The sequence below is a fragment of the Ziziphus jujuba genome, chromosome 11, assembly GCF_031755915.1.
Source record: "Ziziphus jujuba cultivar Dongzao chromosome 11, ASM3175591v1".
Taxonomy (NCBI): Eukaryota; Viridiplantae; Streptophyta; class Magnoliopsida; order Rosales; family Rhamnaceae; genus Ziziphus; species Ziziphus jujuba.
In genome coordinates this window covers 5731884-5751521 of record NC_083389.1, presented here as the reverse complement: position 1 = coordinate 5751521, position 19638 = coordinate 5731884, and the positions used below count along the sequence as shown (strand labels likewise).

At 33.3% G+C, this 19638-nt stretch overlaps 5 protein-coding genes across 10 annotated transcripts; 1 reads left to right on the top strand and 4 right to left on the bottom strand.

Moving 5' to 3' along the window:
* Window positions 1-390: 390 nt before the first annotated feature.
* LOC107431575 (protein DMP2-like) lies at window positions 391-1303 on the bottom strand. The gene is made up of 2 exons (XM_060812684.1): window positions 1281-1303; window positions 391-1108 (listed from the first exon to the last, which is right to left on the bottom strand). Exons 1-2 carry the CDS (start codon window positions 1301-1303, stop codon window positions 415-417), a joined length of 717 nt encoding a protein of 238 aa, XP_060668667.1. The 3' UTR covers window positions 391-414.
* A 52-nt stretch (window positions 1304-1355) lies between these two features.
* On the bottom strand, window positions 1356-6321 carry LOC107431598 (uncharacterized). 6 transcript variants are annotated; one of them, XM_048466104.2, is made up of 14 exons: window positions 5826-6321; window positions 5604-5705; window positions 5394-5462; window positions 5218-5312; window positions 4951-5060; window positions 4764-4800; window positions 4509-4601; window positions 4103-4213; window positions 3599-3761; window positions 2835-3355; window positions 2513-2622; window positions 2277-2335; window positions 1971-2158; window positions 1356-1695 (listed from the first exon to the last, which is right to left on the bottom strand). In XM_048466104.2, exons 1-14 carry the CDS (start codon window positions 5875-5877, stop codon window positions 1507-1509), a joined length of 1899 nt encoding a protein of 632 aa, XP_048322061.2. In that variant the 5' UTR covers window positions 5878-6321; the 3' UTR covers window positions 1356-1506. The 6 variants fall into 6 exon arrangements, with proteins under 6 accessions (XP_048322061.2, XP_048322057.2, XP_024922639.3 ...); XM_048466103.2 differs by adding an exon at window positions 1773-1811 and having other exon boundaries at window positions 1556-1695; window positions 2835-3761; XM_048466100.2 differs by having other exon boundaries at window positions 2835-3761; window positions 5604-5687.
* Window positions 6322-6442: 121 nt separating this feature from the next.
* Window positions 6443-7374, bottom strand: LOC107431610 (probable F-box protein At5g04010). Its single transcript, XM_016042577.4, has one exon. The coding sequence runs from the start codon at window positions 7313-7315 to the stop codon at window positions 6461-6463; it is 855 nt and encodes a 284-aa protein (XP_015898063.2). The 5' UTR covers window positions 7316-7374; the 3' UTR covers window positions 6443-6460.
* Window positions 7375-12017: 4643 nt separating this feature from the next.
* LOC112493545 (uncharacterized) lies at window positions 12018-13107 on the bottom strand. Its single transcript, XM_025079492.3, has one exon. It carries the CDS (start codon window positions 13048-13050, stop codon window positions 12187-12189), a length of 864 nt encoding a protein of 287 aa, XP_024935260.2. The 5' UTR covers window positions 13051-13107; the 3' UTR covers window positions 12018-12186.
* A 1551-nt stretch (window positions 13108-14658) lies between these two features.
* Window positions 14659-18748, top strand: LOC107431588 (ketol-acid reductoisomerase, chloroplastic). The gene is made up of 9 exons (XM_060812683.1): window positions 14659-14880; window positions 15187-15279; window positions 16112-16177; window positions 16283-16429; window positions 17056-17140; window positions 17216-17355; window positions 17487-17654; window positions 17838-17993; window positions 18152-18748. The coding sequence occupies exons 1-9, from the start codon at window positions 14785-14787 to the stop codon at window positions 18518-18520; spliced, it is 1320 nt and encodes a 439-aa protein (XP_060668666.1). The 5' UTR covers window positions 14659-14784; the 3' UTR covers window positions 18521-18748.
* The last annotated feature ends 890 nt before the right edge of the window (window positions 18749-19638 follow it).

Sequence of the window (19638 nt, the reverse complement as noted above, 5' to 3'; positions counted from 1 at the left end):
ATCATTTTTTTATAGCCTTCATGCAACCATGAAAAAACTTTTTTTTCTGATTTTAAAAACAAAATTTTTAAAAGAATTATCATAGTTAAACAAGGGCTTGAGCCTGCCTTAAATTATCATGTATTTGTGTCTCTTAACGTATGTTAGCTCATACCAATTACAAAACAATGAAAGACACAAAAATAAAAAATCAAACTTTGATTAAAAATTTAACAATAAAAAACATACATAGTACACTTCTTAGCAGTTCAAATCCATCAAGAACGTATATATATCTTATACAAACAAGCAATACAAATTTTGAACAAGAACCAAAAAAAAAAAGACAACATTAAACAAAAACCAAATTAATAATTCTTAAATCAATCTTCAAATTCGGTTAATAAAACAGAACATTAGCTAGGAAATCTGTAGTTAGTATTCATGTGATGTACTATCACTTTGAGGATATCCAATTCCATGGCGAGTATTAGGAAACAACATAAACACAGAGCCCGAAACCACACCAATAACAGGAGGCAAAACTTGAAGAAGAACTTTCTCTGTATCTTCAAATTCCGGATAGAAACACCTCACAGTATTTGTATCAAGGAGAGACAAACCCGCGAACACAATCACAGCGAAGAAAGCGGGTACGAAATCTCTAAACCTTAGCTTATATGATGATAAATCCATGGAACTTGAGGAACTAGAAGTTGGCCAAAGGCCATTTTTAGTGACAATCCCATAGCGGGTATTTCCATCACTATCAGTGAAAGGTGTAAAGCAACAAGAAAAGCCACAGAGGCCGATGAGAATGGCGTCGAGGTACTTGTTAACGGTGTTGCATTTGCCATTGTTGATGATGACAGGGTTGAGGAATTGGAAAAAGAAGACTATTCCTGTTGGGAGGAGTTTTATGAGGTTTCCAACCCCTGTTAAGGCCTTTTGTTGGACACTTTTTGAGTTGTTTTGGTAGAGGAAGAAGAGCTTGATGCACCGATTGTTGGTAATTTGTTCTTGTTTTTCTTTTGTTTGGAGAGAAGGGGAATATACATGTGAAAGTGTTTTCTTTTTCTTTTTTCTTTTCTTTTCTTGGTGTGTTTTCTTGCAACAATCGCTCTTATGCCTGAATTATATAAATAAAAAAAACTTTTTTGATCTTCATTGTTCGTATATAAAAAAAGACATTAATCGTTTCTCATATTATTAGATTATCTCTTTTTTTTTTTCAATCAATTATCATCAATTGGAAACTTTAAATATTTCTCTCTATTTTTCCTCGTGTCATCTATAGTAACAAATTTGCAACACATTTTGCCATTGGTGTGACTTGTGAGCTCCTTAAAACAAGTTTCACCCACCAAACGAACATATCAATGAAGTGCCTCTCAAAAAGCATAAAACGTTTCTTGAAGTCAAAGTTTCTCTTTATGATCACCTATTTAGTATGAAATAGAATTTGAGACCAGAAAATTTTATATACACCCAAATGATCAACAAATAGGTAATAAAATTAGTGTCTCCTTAAAGAGACTCTGCGAACTGGGGTGCCTCCAAATCGAGTTCTTGGCTCATGACACAGTTCATAAGCCAATCACTGCTGAAAGTCCATATACCCTTTTTAACAGCAAACCTTGCTTCTTCCATGTCCTCTTCACATGCCACAAATATTGTCCTTGATGGTTCCTTTACTTTCTTCAATCCACCAATGACCTGGATTTCAACACAATTGAAAACAATGAGATATTTATAGACACAATTGAAAACAATGAGATATTTATAGAACTTACAACTTTTTCAATTCTGTTTTGTCCATATTCAGATCAATCCTAAAACAAAGGACAAGGAACTAGGCAGGAATTCTAGGATATCGATTATTTGTATAAATAATAATAATAATAATAATAATAATAATAATATGATATGCATGATGGGATTGTTTTGCACAACTAGAAGAAATATGCTTTGCAACCATAATTCCAACTTACATCTCCACCAGCAGACTTAACAATGGCAGATAAAGTCCTGGCCGGGGGTTGAACATGAGTAGCTATGCAAACATTATACCCTTTAAGCAACGCTCCAGGACTTTCTTTTGCTTTGAGAACTGCAGCTCTCATCTCAGTTCTATACTTCGCCGCATACTCTTCATCATTTAATAAATATGGTAACTCATCTGCAAAATTTAGATTCAAAAAAAAAAAAAAAAAAAAAAAAAAAAAAAAAAGGTCATTTAGGTCTTCAAATAATGAGTAATTACCATAAAACAATACAATCTAGTCGTTCCAACTCACCCACAAATCTGCCTTGCCGGAAGCTTTCTTTTAGCCAGCATGCTGAGATTATCCAAGCACTGAAAACAATTCCTCTTGTTACAAAATTTTAAGATGGCCCAAAAATACCTTTCCATGTAAAACGGGTATGGTAAAAACAAGTAGAATGCAAAGAAGACTCAAAATAGTTAAGAAAATGAGGAGAAAAGAAGTTGAATAGCGATAAACAAACAATATAGAAGGACCTAATCACTAACCCTGAACAGAGAGCGGTACAGAAATTCAAGGTTTTTCTCACTTTTCCTGTGATAACATGTGTACATGTATTTCCATCGGAGGTAACACTACCACCAAGATCTTCAATTACCTATATCGAAAAGATACTTCTTGATTAAAGATTTACTTCAATTCAACTGAAGGAAGGTTTGATGACTTAACAAAAGACGAATTCGATCAAGAAATTATGTAAATTTAGTACGAGGAAGAATAGTAATGATGATTTAAAGGACACAAATGAACCACTCATATATGATTTTAAAATATACATATATATGTTATATAATTTGGGTCAGGGTGCACCTTTGTGAGATGTGCTTTTTTGGTATCATCTGCAATGTTCATTAACATGATTTTATAACATTGCCTTTGAGAGTGAAATTCTTTCCTGATTGGAGCTTCTGTTGTTAGATTGCCAGCATCACAGCCTTGAGCAATCTTCTCTTCACTACTGCCAGTCAAAGTATTTATAGGAGGAAGTCCAACCAATTTATCATTCTTTGAACCGTCCAGGGTGCATCTTTGAAAACAAGAATAATATCCATCACTCTCACAAACTATATCACAGTTAGACCCACAATGGCATCCAACTAGGTGGCTCCCCTTTACTTTTTTTGACTTCAATGATGATAACGAAGATTCCCAAACCCTCCTCTTTGCACGTGAATCTTGAGTAGGAAAAGAAAAATATTTGCTGTCAAAATCAGCTCCAGTCTCTTGCACGGTTTCTTCCAATCTGCCACTTGTGTTCTCATGGCCAGATTCCTCACAATTGACTGGCAATGATAATTCCATTCCAGTAACCAATTTGTCAGAATTCCCTCCTGCAAAAGGAACTGAGTTCCTGTAACCCTGTATTTCAACTAGACACAAAGAACCATCCAATTTATTGCGTTCTCCGGAAAGAACATGGTTCTTTATTGATCCTACAGGCTGAGAATTTTCAGATACTGAAGTAATTTGTTTTGGTGGATCTATGTTGCTGTAACCATCTTTAGATAATGCAGGATATTTAATTTCAACAGCAGCAGCTGGCAAATATTTCCCATTAGGCTTTAATGGAAAACCTGTTTTCAAAGGATATGTAGAGTTAGCTGAAATATCACGGTTCAGATGAGAAACCATGAGAGTTGAACCACCAGGGAAGCATAATGCTCTGCGAATGTCAGCTTTAATCGGTAACCTGCGAGCTCTACCCTTGGTATCCACCTCTGCCACTGATACAAAACCCTGCACTTAGAGTAAATTTTCAAATTCAAACACTAAAATCAAATGAACAATAACTATAAAAGTAATAATATTAATTAACATTTAATGGATAAGGGTCATCTTACAACCTACCTTCTTATTGTAGAATACCTTACTGAATGTGCCTTTTATTTAGATATAAAGGAAGAAGGAAGGAAGGATAAAGAAATAAAATCTTCTTAACTGCTAAATGATACATATTTGCAATCTTGATTTATTAAAATGTTAATGATTATGAAGGTTCCAGGAAGTAATATATACAAACCAGCAGATAGAATTACCATACCAAGCTATGGTCCTGAGAAGAGACATTGGCTAATTACCTGTTTATGCCAAAATCCTTCAGACTCCTTGTCTCCCCAACAGAATATTGTGCATATGCCTACACTCTGAAGTCTCTTTCTTAGTTCCATGAACAAGAAGCAACCAAATCCCTGAAAATATTAGTCATTTAGCCCTTAAAACAAAATCACAAATGAACACAACAACATCAATGGTGCTGGTAATTCTAGAGGAAAAAGATAGGAGATAATAATCCCAAGCAAAGCTAGAAGACCATTGTGTGTATAAAACAACAAACATGCACAAAATAAAATGAAATTGTAAGAGTGGTATAGTTGCTCCTAAAAAGCAAATAAGTTGGTGCTGAACTTTTATGTTCACGTGGACCTAAACTAGAAGGAACCGAACAAAAGAACAAGAATTCTGTTTGAGGTTCAGCAGAATGACCTTGTGTTGGTAGATTGAACTAACAGCAGCCAGTGGAATCTCAGCATATTGTGTGTCAGCAGGAACTATTTGATAAGTAATTGCAGCTATAACCTGTACAAATTTTAAAAAAAAAGGAAACAAGTATGTAACAAACATCTGAATTAGTCCGTCGCTGCTGTAACGGTGAGTTAGTTGTATTCACTGGAAAACATTACCAGGTAAAAAATTAAAAAAAATAAAAAAAAGAATAAATTTGTAACATGGTAAACTTACCTCTCCAGGGGATTTCAAAAGCAGGGTGCAATATTTCCTGCATAAAAAAGTCATAAGCTATTAGTGATTACAAACACTCACAAACATATATAAAAGCAAGTAAACTTAAAAAAAATAAGATAATATAAAAATCCATAACAAAAGAAATACAATTTTTAATAGTTAAAACTGGTATACGTTTTTATACCCATTCATTACACATCTTTCCAAGAACATTGATTGCTTCCCAGTATTTGCCGCAAAATTCATGGTGGGAAGTTCCCTCGTGTACAATTTAAGTACTTCCTGCAAAACCCACTTTACAAAATTAGTTCATCTCTGTAAGATTAGCAAAACTAAAACTGCATAATTGTTGACACATTGGGAATAAACAGGTATCAGCTAATAGTCTATACAGTAAGTAAAAAAAGGTAAACTCATCCAATTCATGAACTGAGGCGGAGGTAAAATTTACCTGAAGGTGGGATTTGGTAGAGTGATTGACATCTTTAGGATTAACAAGCACGAACAAGAACTCATCCTCATGAGAATGATCTCTCTCCAACTCCTCTGATATGCCACAATTGAAAAATTCAAATATCAAACATCTCCCAGTACCAAATATTCAGAAAATGAATAAATAACAAATACCTGTTTCTCCAGATTTAATAAGCCTGGTATTATCATCATCATTCTTTCTATTTATTATCTCTTCTCTCACTGTCACATACAACAGCACAATAAACCCAACCCCGAAATAGCATTTTCAGGAAAAAATAATAATAATAATAATCAAATAAAATAAGAAACCCGTGAGCCCATTGTTACATATGAGGTGGAAATGGGGTTTCAATTGAATACCTGAAATGTTGATTTTGGCACTTCTGGAAACGGAGATTTGAAGGCTATTTGGGTGGGATTCGAAACTGAAATTGCGAGCGTCCACTGTAACCTTGCAATTGCCTACCAAACGTAAATGGAACTCAAAAAAAAATAAAAAAAATAAAAAAAGACAAAAATAAAAACGAAAGAGAATGAAAGTTTTTTCCATTAAAAAGCGGTTGATTTGTATGGATTCTTTACCGATTGCTATTGGAGAGGGAGAAACTGCAGGTGCGGTCTTCTTTGGCGCCATGGTGTTTTTCGTGCGTATTGATTTGAATTGGCAAAAAGTGGGAAGAAGAAATTTCTTTATGGTCTGTTAAATAGCGGAGATGAAGGTATTTCCGTAAATATCATCAACCTTGTGGAATATTTTAGTCTTTCCGTTTCCAGTTTTCTTTCCCTTGGCGGGTTTATGAGCGGGTATCTTGAAAATTATAGCCTACACTCTCTCGCAGCTTCTCAAACAAGCTTTGCGCGTGGACCCACTGCCCATTTTAGTTTCCATTAGACTAAAAGTGCCCTTTTTTCTTTTTTCTTTCTTTTTTTTTTTTTGGAAAGAATATTTATTTATGGGACAATTTTTAATAGTTACGATTTAGCTATCCATGTAGCAAATTAACTTGATGTAATTTTTCTTACTATCTTGCGCTAATCATGAATGTTGAGACTTGAGATATATACTTTTTTTTTTTTTTTTTTTTGGGGTTGAGAAATGATATGTGATGTTATGAATTAACATATATATATATATATATATATATATATAGCATAGTTTGGCTTATTGGCTATATATTATGAATAAAGTAAAAACCAGCTAGTAGAAGATGTGTACATTAATTTAATATATGATCATACGGTAAAGCATTAGTATCAAAAGGGAGGAGAAAATGCTGCAAATATCTAAGACCATCCTCAAGGGTAACATATCTCCAATTCAAAACATTCAATATTCCTAAACTCACTTTCTCAATCCTAACTTTCCCTGCAGCACCACTACTATTTCCCCTCCTAGTACAATACCCAACTTTCAAATCCGCCACTATGCCGCTAGTAGTAGAGCCAATCGAGCAGCAGCATCCCGCCGGCGGAAGCTCCCCCGAGAACCACCCATCGCCTCCCGGCGAGAAGCTAACCTTGCCGTGGCAATCCATCATGGTGAAAACCCCTCTCCACCCTTTCAAAACTATATTCCAACTTATCTTCATCTCTTCCATGGCTTCCAGCATACATGGACGCTCGTCGTCGTAGTAGTCATTAACCTGCAAATCGAACTTAAAAACCTCGTTCGGATCGACGGCAAGCTCGTCTCCCGTGACAGTGAGCGCCACCATGTTGGAATTACAGCAACTTTTGGGGACGATGTTGACGGCGAAGATGAGGTCGGCGAGAGAAAGGCGGGGTTTTGAAGGGGTTTTAAGTTGAAGGCGGTGCTTGGATGAGGAATGAGCAGTGGCGTAGAGGCGGCGGTAGGAGACGGTTGGGTGGAGGTTGGAGAGGGAAGGGAAGTGGTTGGCACAGATGGGTTTCCAGAGGTGGTCGGAGGACATGGAAATGGACCATGACTTGCAAACACAGGAAGCAATGGCTAGGGTTTTGGGGTCAAGGCGGTGGGAAACAAGAACCATAACTTCCCATGGAGGTGGAGGTGGAAGTGGTGGTGGAAGAGAGTTTAGTCCTAGTCCTCCCATGTTTTCATTCCAATGTCTGAAATCACCATAAGATCAATGTGCGGTTCTGATAAGAATCAAGTTTAAAAAGTATGTATGCTTACAGTATACATACAGATCATTTGATGGGGATTTGTGGCGACACGTGCAGAGAACGAGTATGTTGCATGGACATGAGTTGCCACGTATTCTGATCTGTTTTATGCATGAGGTGTTTCACAGCAATGCACGTGCTAGTCTTGTATGAGAACACGTCTGTACCAAGTTTTTATATATAAAAATACAAAGAAGCCCAAGTCTCTTTTACTTGCCCAAATTAACAAATTATTTATTTATTTATTTTGAATAAATATTTACACATGTGGCATATCTCTTGCCGAATGGCCCTTTTATTTTATTTTTTTTTTCTAAATTTAAAACCTACCCCTAAAACATAGATTGCCAGCCAAATGGCTTTTATTTTACGTGTAACAGATAACCTAATTAATTAAAGAGAAACGGGCCTCCAGGAAGCAGTTAATCAAGGCATCGAGGTTGCTTTCTTGAAATCCACATTAGTGAACCCCAGGCGTTCAGCTGCTTGTTGGAGATTTTCAACGTAAGTGGATGACTTTCACCTGAGAAAAGTTCTAAACTAGTTCCAGGCTTCATGGTTATCTCCCATGTCTCTCATGTCTTCCATTTGAACATTGTGGAGCAACTCGTACAAAGCAGAGCAATATTTCAGAATTCCATTTAATTCTTCCTCATTCACTTGAACAGCCATCGAGGTAAAAGCTGTGTTTTCTGTGAAATATTTTTTCACTTCGGGGATGAGATAGGCCAATTGTTCCTCCAACGTAGTGGTGACGTTATCAGTGGTTTCGAGCATCAAAGTCCTTGGGAAAGCCATTGAGAGTTGGGAGGCAGAGGGTACTTAGAGAGAGGTGACAGCAAGAAAGATAGATAGAAGAGAATATAGCTAATAGTACAGATAGAAAGGAGAAAAGACACAGTATAAATAGTGTAAGGGAGTGCAAATCAGGAGAAATACATGAATGTGAAATATTGTATGATGAATGAAAATGAAGTTTTGCATGATGAATGAAAACCATCATAATGCATGACATATAGCATCAAAATAGTTCACAACCAAACGAAAATTACACCTTTTCACCTTGAAACGGTATTCGTGATTGGTCTAATGTATTACTAGTATATATATATATATATATATACATACGGAGAGAGATAATTCATGCATATGCAAGGAAAAAAAAAAAAGGCTTAATAACAGTAAACTATGGAATGTCCAAATTGAAATGTAACACTAAATTTGAAGAACTTAATTAAAACTATAGAAAATAAAGGGTCTATAAAACCAAAATTAAAATGGAAGCTCTAATCATGAAATCAAATGTAGGGTATAGTTTGAATTTGGGACAAACTAGATTGCCCAAGAGTGTAGTTAATGAGTGTTTTAGAAAAATTAAGGGGAAAACAAAAAAACAAAACTAGGAAGTGTTTGTTATGGGAAAAAGCTCATTCTCTATAATTAGAATGAGTACATGGAACTTTTTTTTTTTTTTTTTTTTTGTAAGTATTGGCAAGTAAAAATAAAACAAAATAAACATACCATTGAAAAAAGAGAAAGCAGCAGGAAAAGGAAGAGAGAGGGGAAAAAAACTTTTATAGGAGTTTCGTTCTAAAAGCATGAAATAAGTAGTCTGCACATGTTCTCAACATGCATTGCAATTAAAATTAGAAAATTTAGAATGCAAATTTTATGTTCTGAATAAGAAAACAAGTTGAAGTTACTTGATCTTCTGAAGGTGAAATAATTAGTTTCAATTAGTATCCTTTTTTGGGTGAATTAGTGGTTACACCTAAAATAAGGTGAAAACAGGAAAAAAAACATATATATTACATGTCATGTTTGTATCTAATGACATGAGTTAGGGGATTGGGGTAAAAAAAAAATTGCCAATTTTCACATGATATTCTTATCATACTGTATTGTTTGTTGTAATATTAATACTTATTGAGTTAATGTGTACGGTGTTATTAATAACTATTGCATATATATTAAATATTATTTGTTAATCATTCAATATTAATCAATTTCGTGGGTATTCCCTAAATTATCCACTAAAATTTTAAATTTCTAATAAATACAAAGGTTAAATGTACTTTTGTACATTTATTTTTAAAATGTATTAGATAATAATGCACTGATTTAATATATGTATATATATATATATATATATATATATATATATATATATATATATATATTTATAAAACCATCCTCATATCAGATTTACCAGATGATTTTAGTGTTAAATCTACCTTTATAAAATAGTGTATATATATATATAAAACCATTGCATATATATTAAATATTATTTGTTAATCATTCAATATTAAAAATTTCATGGGTATTCCCTAAATTATCCACTAAAATTTTAAATTTCTAATAAATACAAAGATTAAATACATTTTTGTACATTTATTTTTAAAATGTATTATATAATAATGCACTGATTCAATATATGTATATATATATATATATATATATATTTATAAAACCATCCTCGTATCAGATTTATCATATGATTTTAGTATTAAATCTACCTTTATAAAATAGTATCTATACATATAGAGATACAATCATATTTATTATTGATAGTTAATTTTGAGAAAACAAACTCCTTAAGCCCAATAGGCTAAATATATTTCTTATATACAAAATATACTATTTTTCCAGTTGCCCAAGCAACCATATGGGCCAGTAAGGGGAACATTGATTGGTTGACACAATACTACAGTAAAGGCTTAAATGAATTATTTTTGTGCAAAAATGGATGACGAATTGAGGAGTTCCTACCAAAAATTTATAAAGTAAACCAATTTAGACCAAGGTGGTAATAGTTTTCAAATTTTAAAAGCTGAAATTTTAAAGCCAAAAAGAATAACACTTTTAAAAGCTTTATTGGACCAAGCCTTTATTGAATATGAGTTTTTGAGTCTTTGATCTACACAAAATTCCACAGAATAAAGAAGACTATTTTTTATTTTTTTTTTTTACCAAAATGATCCAAAATTCTATCTCTTTACAAAGCAAGGATGGCAATGGGACGGGATGAGCCAGGGTGGCCTCCTCCACTCCTATCCTTTTGCCAGTTTGTACGCCCCATCACTACTTTATTTCCCAGCATGTATACAAGGAGCCCGAGTAGGGTGGGGATCCTAATTCCTCACCAATTTTCCCCATTATTATTGATTTTTTCTTCAAAAGTATTGTAAAAACGAAGTTTTTTTTACCATTCTAAAAAAATTCTATCCAGTATATTTACATTACCATTTAAATATATAAAAAATATAAAATAATTTTATATAATATTTTTATTATCTAAAATATCACAATTCATACCGTTTTAACAAAGCCAAAAAATACACTTTTCTTTTTGTTTGTAAATCGTTTATAAATTACACATCATTATACGAAAACTTTTCAAAATGTTTTTGGACGAAATTGATGGTCATGAAAATTTTATAAATTTTTTTTTCCTGTTAAAATACTATTGGACAATGAAAAAATATATTCGTTAAAATATTCTATTTCAAAATTATAAATATTTTTAAAAACATTCAGTTGTATACTTTTAAATATATTTAAGATGTTTAGTCATATACTTTTGTACATGTTTAAAATGTTTATCATTGAAGATGCTTTAAACACATTTGAAATGTTCATATCCAAAAATATTTAAGATGTTTATTTATATACTTCTAAATACATTTAAAATGTTGAATTCTATACTTTTGAATATAAATATATTTAATTAGTAAATATCTTTAATAGTAATTTTATGTAGGGGTAAAAATATAAATTTATTATGTAACTATATAAAATTTGTTTGATAGTGCAATTAAAACTTCTCATTATAAAATTGATCTAGTACTTGACATCAAATCCCAATTGATTTTCCAACAAATGTGTATATACATATGAATCAATTGAAGAGACCTACATCCCAGTTAAAGGGAATCAAATAAAGAAATAAAAAAAGAATAATATATGTCTCTAAATCTCAATTGCAACCCACGCTACAATTGAAGGGAAAAAATCCCACAATAAATACATATTTTTACTAAAATAAGAATCTCAAAAATCAAGTTAATATAATGTAACCGAGGTACATAAGTGGAGTGAAATAGGTGGAATATGAGAGATATGATCCGAGTAGGGCTCGATCTATTAGGGAGAGATACACTATCGTCTTATCTTATCGCCAATGATGTCGCCGAAAGAATTGCTGCCTGAGGAGTTGTTGTTGGACTTGTGAAGCCGCAGTTTATGACTTTACTAGATTGCCCATCCTTGCATTTTTCTTTTTCTTCCCAAATTAGCATGTCTCTTATTTTTATTCACTCTTCATCTCTTGCATTTTTTATTTTTTATTTTTTATTTTACTACCCATGAGAAGAAGCTTGTTTTTAGTCCCACCAAGTGTGCCAATAATACAAAATGTCAGAAAAAAATTGTTTAAGATATAATGTGCAAGAACCAATATAATTTGGATGGCAAAAGTACCAATAGCCCTAATTAAAATTTTTAAATTTTACCAAACAATTAAACTAACATTTTATTCTTTTGATAATCGATTTTGAGGCCCCAAGACACAATACAGATTATATTTCTCTTGTATATAACTAGCGTAAGCATTGCCTTAATTGGAAGTAAGAGATCTGCAATAATTCCTAATTAAAAAAAAAAATTAAAACAAATAAAAAGTCAAGCAAAGTAATTGTGATGACGAAAATAACAATAGATTAGTCAATTACTTGAATTGAAAAGTAAATTAATTGAAAACTAAAAAATAAAGCAGAACTAATCTTATTTGTCCTAATTAATTACCAGAGAGATCATCATCATATAGATTTTTCAAGCATAAATCTCTACAAAGAGGACAGAAGTCAGATTTCTTCAACCATGCAAGGATGCATTTTTGGTGGAAAACATGGGTGCAATTAGGTAGACGGATCAAGTAATCATTCATATTGCCAGCGGCATGCGATGATAAATACTTTTGCAGGCAAATTCTGCAATCGCCCTCAACCAACTCCGAATCCGAAGAAGAAGAAACTTGAAACAAGGCCTGCTTGGTCAGTTTGTCAATTACAGCAGGTTTCTTAAGTTTCCGCTTCAAAACAAGTCCTACATCAGGGGGAATAGGGATAGCCCATACAACCTCCACACGAGCCACAAAGTGAAATCCAAAAAATCCCATTTCATCATCACCATCACCATCATCATGCACCGACTCTGAATTAATAATTAATACCTGCGCAGTAGATGCCACTTTGTGGGCTACAAAATCAATGAAGCATGCTGGCTGGGGCTGCTGCTGCTGCTCCTCAGTGGTCGTGGATGGACTTTGAGTATCACAAATATAAATATATGGGGTGAGAAGAAGATTTGCAAACATATGGAGGTCCGGTTTTGATAAACAACTCGACAGTCCAGTCTCGATAGATGATCGGCACATGGTGGGGTTTTGAATGTTGGAACGAGAAGGAGGCAGAGAAATTGATGTAAAATGTTGTGGAGTGTCTTTGGATTCAAGAATAATCTCCCCCATGCACACCGTTAGCGTCTTCTCATTCAACCTCATCTCCAACCAATTATTTACTTCTTCCGCTTCCGCCGGCTTCAACTGCACATCAGCAACACGTTCTCCCTCAACGCTTATATTCAGGCCGCTTATACACATAGCTGACCAGTCACCACCACAATATATAATATAGAGATCCAGCAAGATTAAACTTTTTTGAACAATGTTAGCTGGGTGAAAAAATAATTAAGCAGATATTTATATATATATAGGGATACATATATACGTGTTTGATTTGTCCTTATCCAAGGGTTCCTAGCTTTGCTTGGACAATTTTAATTTTATTAGGATTTCTAAAATAAAAAAAATTTTAAAAAACGGATAATATCAACAAAGGTAGTGTTCATCGCATGAAGCAACTGTAACTTCATGTAAACATTTTTGCTGGGCTTCACTTTTTCCGCTTTTTAATTACCATTTCAAACCAAAAACAAAAAGTATGCAAATATTATTTTAGCTTTTCTTTTATAGGTGTTTAGTTGGCAGTAAAATTAATGGAAATTTAAAATTTATTAAGAAAGTGAAATTTTCTTCTATTTTGATAATTTTTTTTTAAAAAAAAATTATGAATCCTAGTAGAAAATAAATATTGTAATGTGGAAAACTGATAAGGAAAGTGGATTCTACTAAATATGTGTTATTCTAAAATTCCCTAAAAACTCATATTACTTATTTTTTAAATACAATTTTATCTTTTAATTTTAATATATAAATTTTTTTAATTACTTGTAAGTCCTATTTTTTTCTATAATTGACGGAACACTATAAAAAAAATTCTAAAAAAATTCATTCTTAGAAAACTGAATTCCAAAAAACTAATTCTCAAAAATCAGTTTCTTTTAATACTTTTCTTTTTACCAAACACCTTATTATAGTTGGGAAAAAAAAATATATGTGAAAGAAATGCAATTTATATGAGAGGAAAACACACACATATATCTTTTCATTTTTTTTTCCCTAGTTTTTTGTTAATCATTCTAAACTTTAGAATATAAGACCCAAAAAAAAAAAAAAAATTGCTCTCCAATATTGCACTAAAAATACCAAGCATATAGAGCTGATAGCTGCTTTCATTTGTTAACATTATTTTATGTTAATTGATGATCTTTAGAAAATCAAGCATAGCTGTTAGAAATTGGTAAAGAATTGATAGGTGATGAAAATGTTAAATTAGTTGAAGAATTAATGTTTTCAAGCATTAACAAAAAGGAAGGAGAAAATGCTGCAAGTATCTGAGACGATCAACCATCCTAAGGGTAACATATATGCCTCCCATTCAGTTTCGAAGATCAAATCCAATGCGTCCATGCGTGTATGTGTATGTATACATAGTGATACAGATGTGATGGAATGTGTGGCGACACGTGTGGAGAATAACTGTTTTTGCATGGACATGAGTTGCCACGTATTTTGATCGGTTTTGTGCATGATGTGTTTCGCTGAAATGCACGTATTGTTCTTCTATCAAAATACGTCTATAGACTTTTTGATTACGGTTACCAAACGATGACATGGCATTTCAAAATAAGGTAGTCGTTATTGGGTCATGTAAGTACTTCTATATCTTTGGGCTTTTACTTGCAATTGTTGGGTTGGAGTTAGTTAAGGTTTTGGGCCACTGTTGGGCATGAGCTTGAAGCCCACCAGATTTCAATAAAAAATAATAATAATAATAAATAATTAATTAGATTAATTAGCAGAGATAATCATATAGAGACAGAAGTGTGAGTTATGTTCAACAACGATGAGAGGATGCAAAAATTTTCTGGATTTATATGTGGATGACGGCCAAGTCACTGAGGTTTGTTGAAGGTAGAGCTACTGGTGCTAATAATGTCGGCGGGTCTGCTTTCGAAGCCCCCGGCTTCTCTTGATTTTGAGACCTCTGTTTTCAACAAGGAGAAGATCAACCTCGCCGGTTATGATGAGGTCTCTCTCTCTCTCTCTCTTCAATTCCCCTTCTCTACTTTTTTACTTTTCGATTTTTATTTTTTATTTTTTTGGGTTTTGTTTGGATATTAGGAAAATGGGTTGGGATGAAAAGGAAGTAAAATTTTTCAGTGTGCCTTCCTTTCTTGCTCGTTTTAGTTTGGTTCTATTCATTTAATGGGAAACAGAGTAAAATGCTGAAATTTTTATTATTAGAGTTCCAAATGTATGTGTTATTTCTCCGTGTCCGAGATAATTACATACAGCTTAAGCTGGTTGTTTATTGAGGTTTCTGTTTCTTTGCAGTATATTGTGAGAGGAGGGAGAAATCTGTTCCCTTTGCTGCCCATTGCCTTCAAGGGAATCAAGCAGATTGGTGTTATCGGTTGGGGTTCTCAGGTAAATGCTGTTATTTTTGTTTCTCGTTGGATGATTTGCTGTATTTTCCATGAATTTAGTGACTAAATTTAAATGATTCATGAGTTTTTGGTCGACATTGAAATGGGGTTTGTTAACATTTAAAGGAAATGAGCATGAACTTTTTCTTGAATTTCTCAGTTAATAAAAGTGAGTAATTTTATGCTTTAGAGTTCCATTTGATTTAACCTTATACATTGTGAGCTAAAAGCTACTTGTGTAATTTTGGTGTAAGAGAAACTTAAGAATATTTGTTTATATAATTCCCACTTCCATTCTGACCAAGGAGGTATTTGTGTCAGTGTCTCAATAGTATCTCTGAGTTCACGTTTTGAGGTCTGAATTGTGAAAATCATTAATTGATGCATCCTTATGTGAATGTTGATTAAATTTTAGATCTTTTAATGTTTATGGAACTGAGGTAAGCTAAGTTTACCTTTTATTTATCTTTATTGTCCTTTCCTAGATGAAGCTAAGTAATGAAAATCTGTGACGCAAGGATAAAATCCATGTTATAAGAATAAAATTTTGAGAAATGAGTGCAATTTTTTGTCAATTTCTGAGGTGAATGGTAAAGGAATTTTAAAAACAGTATCCTGATATGGATATTAAAACATGGGTGTTAAAACATCTTTATCGTATGTTCTTTGAAGACATATCTAACACTGCTTTGGTTAGGTGAAATATTAGCTTCTGTTGAAAATGACTTTTTATGCAATTTCTCATTTGAATTGTCAATTATTTTTCACCTTTCTGTTTATAAATTTTTGTTTTTGATTTTTGCTTCTTCTTCATTTTCCTTTTTGTGGTTTAGGGACCTGCTCAGGCTCAGAATTTAAGAGACTCTCTTGCTGAAGCAAAGTCTGATATTGTCGTCAAGGTAATTTTTTTCTTTCTAATTCTTCCTTACCCATTTGAAGGTTTCTTGTATTAAAGCCTTTTGCTATTAAGATATATCTTCTGTGGTTGCTGTTTATGTTTACAGGTTGGATTGAGAAAGGGCTCCCGTTCTTTTGCTGAAGCTCGGGCAGCTGGTTTTACAGAAGATACTGGAACTCTGGGTGATATATGGGAAACTGTCTCGGGCAGTGATCTTGTTTTGCTTCTTATTTCTGATGCTGCACAGGTCTGTTAATTTTGTACAACTGAATATACTTTCCAAGTTTTTCTCATGCATTTTATTTTGTATTTTACATTGTTTTTCACTTTTTCTTTGCTGAGTGAAAAGTAACATGAACTTCCAGTTTTATACCTGCCTTTGATCTCTTTCACTCTCTTTTTCTGGTTTCTATTTTTTTAGAAACCCCATAATGAAAATCTTTTAAGGTAGATTAAATACTGGTTCTTGTTCAAGTGGTGTTATGATGTCAAAGAGTTGCATTCTCATTGTTTTTCTGTAAATAAATTCTTCAAAATCATGACTGGCATTGTGGAGTCTCTATCGGCCAAATAAAATCATGCTAATGACTAGTCTCGCAAGTTCTGCGATGTGGATCATGTGATCTTATATTGTCAATAAAGTCTAAAATTCAAATGTGGCGTCACATGAATTTTTTTGTTTCAGAATCTGCACTGTGTTAGTTATTTAAAATTCAGCTTCTTTTTAGCTTGCAAAATTATCAAGTACTCTTGATGTTTTTGTACACTTTGTGTTCTGTGATATTTTTGTACACTTTGTGTTCTGTGTGAATTAATTTCAAACTTTCTTCACTTTCACAATTAAGAAACCACAATCTAAGTCCATTGCATAACATTTAACTAATGTCTGTTGCCCTTGGTTCTCCTTTCACATTTGCTACAACTTTAGAGCTGGAATATAGAAGTGACATCTTTGGCGAACGAGGTAAATTAGATTCTTGCATTCTTTTGTTTCTGTCTACTTTACGTGATACCTGATTTCTGCTTTTATGGTTAATAGGCGTTTTACTTGGTGCTGTTCATGGTGTTGTGGAGTCATTATTTAGAAGATATACTGAGAATGGAATGAATGAAGATTTGGCTTACAAGAATACTGTTGAGTGCATAACAGGAATTATATCTAGAACAATCTCAACCAAGGTTGCACTTAGCTCAAAATTTTTGAATTTATTGTTCACTTACCATCTCTCTCTCTCCCCTTGTGTAAGTATCCATTTTTGGATTTGGCAATTTTGCTGTTAACGATCTTTTGTATTATTTCTTTTCAACAGGGCATGTTGGCTGTTTACAATTCCTTATCTGAAGAAGGCAAAAAGGAATTTGAGGCTGCATATAGTGCCTCATATTATCCTTGCATGGAGATCTTGTATGAGTGCTATGAAGATGTGGCCTGTGGTAGTGAGATCCGAAGTGTTGTTCTGGCAGGACGTCGCTTCTATGTATGCTTATACTTGTCATTCCCACCATTTATGTGCAATAAACATGTAGTTTGTCTTATAACTTGGATTTGCTTGACATTTATTATGTTTTCTATGTTAATTTTACTGTCTTCTTACCTCTTATGTTGTTTAAAATAATTCAGTATTATTGGTGTTATTTTATTGCACACTTTTTTGTTGCAGGAAAAGGAAGGTCTACCGGCTTTTCCGATGGGTAATATTGATCAGACTCACATGTGGAGAGTTGGTGAACGAGTCAGATCAACACGACCAGCTGGTGATCTGGGCCCATTGTACCCCTTTACTGCTGGTGTTTATTTTGCATTAATGATGGCCCAGGTATGAAACTCCGCTTTGAAATGGCATGTTGCTTTTAATTAAGTGTAAACTCTGTGGCCTTTGACCTCAAACCTTGAGGAGATTTGTAAGTGAAGTTGTACTAATATTTAGTTTTTGGCTCTCTGATTTTGGTTTTTCATGATTGCTTGAAATTCCAGATTGAGATCTTGAGGAAAAAAGGACATTCGTACTCTGAGATCATCAACGAAAGTGTAATAGAGTCGGTGGATTCATTGAATCCCTTTATGCATGCTCGTGGAGTTTCTTTCATGGTTGATAATTGCTCGACTACTGCACGATTGGGATCAAGGAAATGGGCTCCACGATTTGATTACATCCTTACTCAGCAGGCTTTGGTTGCAGTGGACAAGGGTGCACCCGTCAACCAGGAACTCATCAGCAACTTTCTCTCAGATCCAGTCCATGGAGCGATTGAAGTGTGTGCTCAACTGAGACCTACAGTTGACATTTCAGTCACCGCCGATGCAGACTTTGTCCGACCAGAGTTGCGCCGGTCAGGCAATTAAAAAACAACCTTTTGAGGAAGTCCATCATCATTCTAGTAGTATTGGTGACTACTGTTCTTTTGGTTCTATGAATTTGTAGACTTGCGTTGTATGTATGAGTTTGTTGTGAAAAAGCAAAGATATGATGGTGAACGTTCTATTAGTTATTGTGATGTAATAGTAGTTAATTATTAGTAATGTTGGAATCCTTCTTTCAGTTTGAGATCTATATGTAAATGCTTTCTCATCTCTCTCTCTCTCTCTATATATATATATAGATATATATAAATGGAAAGGATTGCTTTTTCTGCTTGAAATTCTCTTTTGAAATGTTAAACGTTAATTGGTAACCTCTGTGTTTTTGATTCTTCAATATTTTTTGGAAAGGTTTTATTGTGTATAATTGGTTTGTATTTTAAACTACAAATTTCTTTAAAAAAATTATAAAAACTAACTACAAAATTTTTATTAAAAAAATCACACACCAATAGAACCATTTAAAACCATTTATAAAATGAAGTTTGTTTTGATAAATATTTTTTTACTATTATAAATAACTATTATATTAATTATTTATCATTTAAATGAAATAAATAAATATTATAAAGACATAGCTGATAGAAACCGGTAAAGAATTGATAGGTAATTGCAAAATGCTAAATTCGTAAATTTTTTTGAAGAATTAATAGGGGCTTAATTTTGTTAGCATAGCTATGTTGATGCTGTTATGCAAAACCAAAAATATAGGAAAAGATATATATGTGTATAGAGGGAGTCTACAATGCGGTCAGACCGCACCTCTACAATCAGGATCAAAAATATTTTTTAATTCACTACCGATGGATTTTAACATTGGTATGAACGGCTGAGATTGAAGGTGGGCTCACATGTGAAAACTTGGCAAATCTCCCTTTCCCGTTTGTTTATTTTTTGTTTTTCTGAAACCAAACCCACCACAGAACATGGGAGAAAAATCAGAGAGGTTCCATTGAAATTCAAGTGAAAAAGGTGGCTTGAGATTGTTATCAGCGGCTTTGGATGCGGATCTGGTAGTTGAGCATCAAATCAAGACGGCAATGGACTCTGTGCCAGGAATTATGAGTTCGAGGAAGCTCTGTTGGGTAGCATGAATTCATAAA

Excerpts from the sequence above, each read along its gene's own strand:
- LOC107431598 (XM_025066871.3), bottom strand. The coding sequence starts at position 5,877 with ATGGCGCCAAAGAAGACCGCACCTGCAGTTTCTCCCTCTCCAATAGCA. Across the intron at positions 5,061-5,217 it reads CTACCAAATCCCACCTTCAG|TGGGTTTTGCAGGAAGTACT; the intron begins GTAAATTTTACC and ends AATTTTGTAAAG. Across the intron at positions 2,159-2,276 it reads CCGGCAAGGCAGATTTGTGG|ATGAGTTACCATATTTATTA; the intron begins GTGAGTTGGAAC and ends TAAATTTTGCAG.
- LOC107431610 (XM_016042577.4), bottom strand. The coding sequence starts at position 7,315 with ATGGGAGGACTAGGACTAAACTCTCTTCCACCACCACTTCCACCTCCA.
- LOC112493545 (XM_025079492.3), bottom strand. The coding sequence starts at position 13,050 with ATGTGTATAAGCGGCCTGAATATAAGCGTTGAGGGAGAACGTGTTGCT.
- LOC107431588 (XM_060812683.1), top strand. The coding sequence starts at position 14,785 with ATGTCGGCGGGTCTGCTTTCGAAGCCCCCGGCTTCTCTTGATTTTGAG. Across the intron at positions 15,280-16,111 it reads TTATCGGTTGGGGTTCTCAG|GGACCTGCTCAGGCTCAGAA; the intron begins GTAAATGCTGTT and ends TTTGTGGTTTAG. Across the intron at positions 16,178-16,282 it reads AGTCTGATATTGTCGTCAAG|GTTGGATTGAGAAAGGGCTC; the intron begins GTAATTTTTTTC and ends TTATGTTTACAG.
- LOC107431575 (XM_060812684.1), bottom strand. The coding sequence starts at position 1,303 with ATGGCAAAATGTGTTGCAAATTT. Across the intron at positions 1,109-1,280 it reads GCAAAATGTGTTGCAAATTT|GCATAAGAGCGATTGTTGCA; the intron begins GTTACTATAGAT and ends TATATAATTCAG.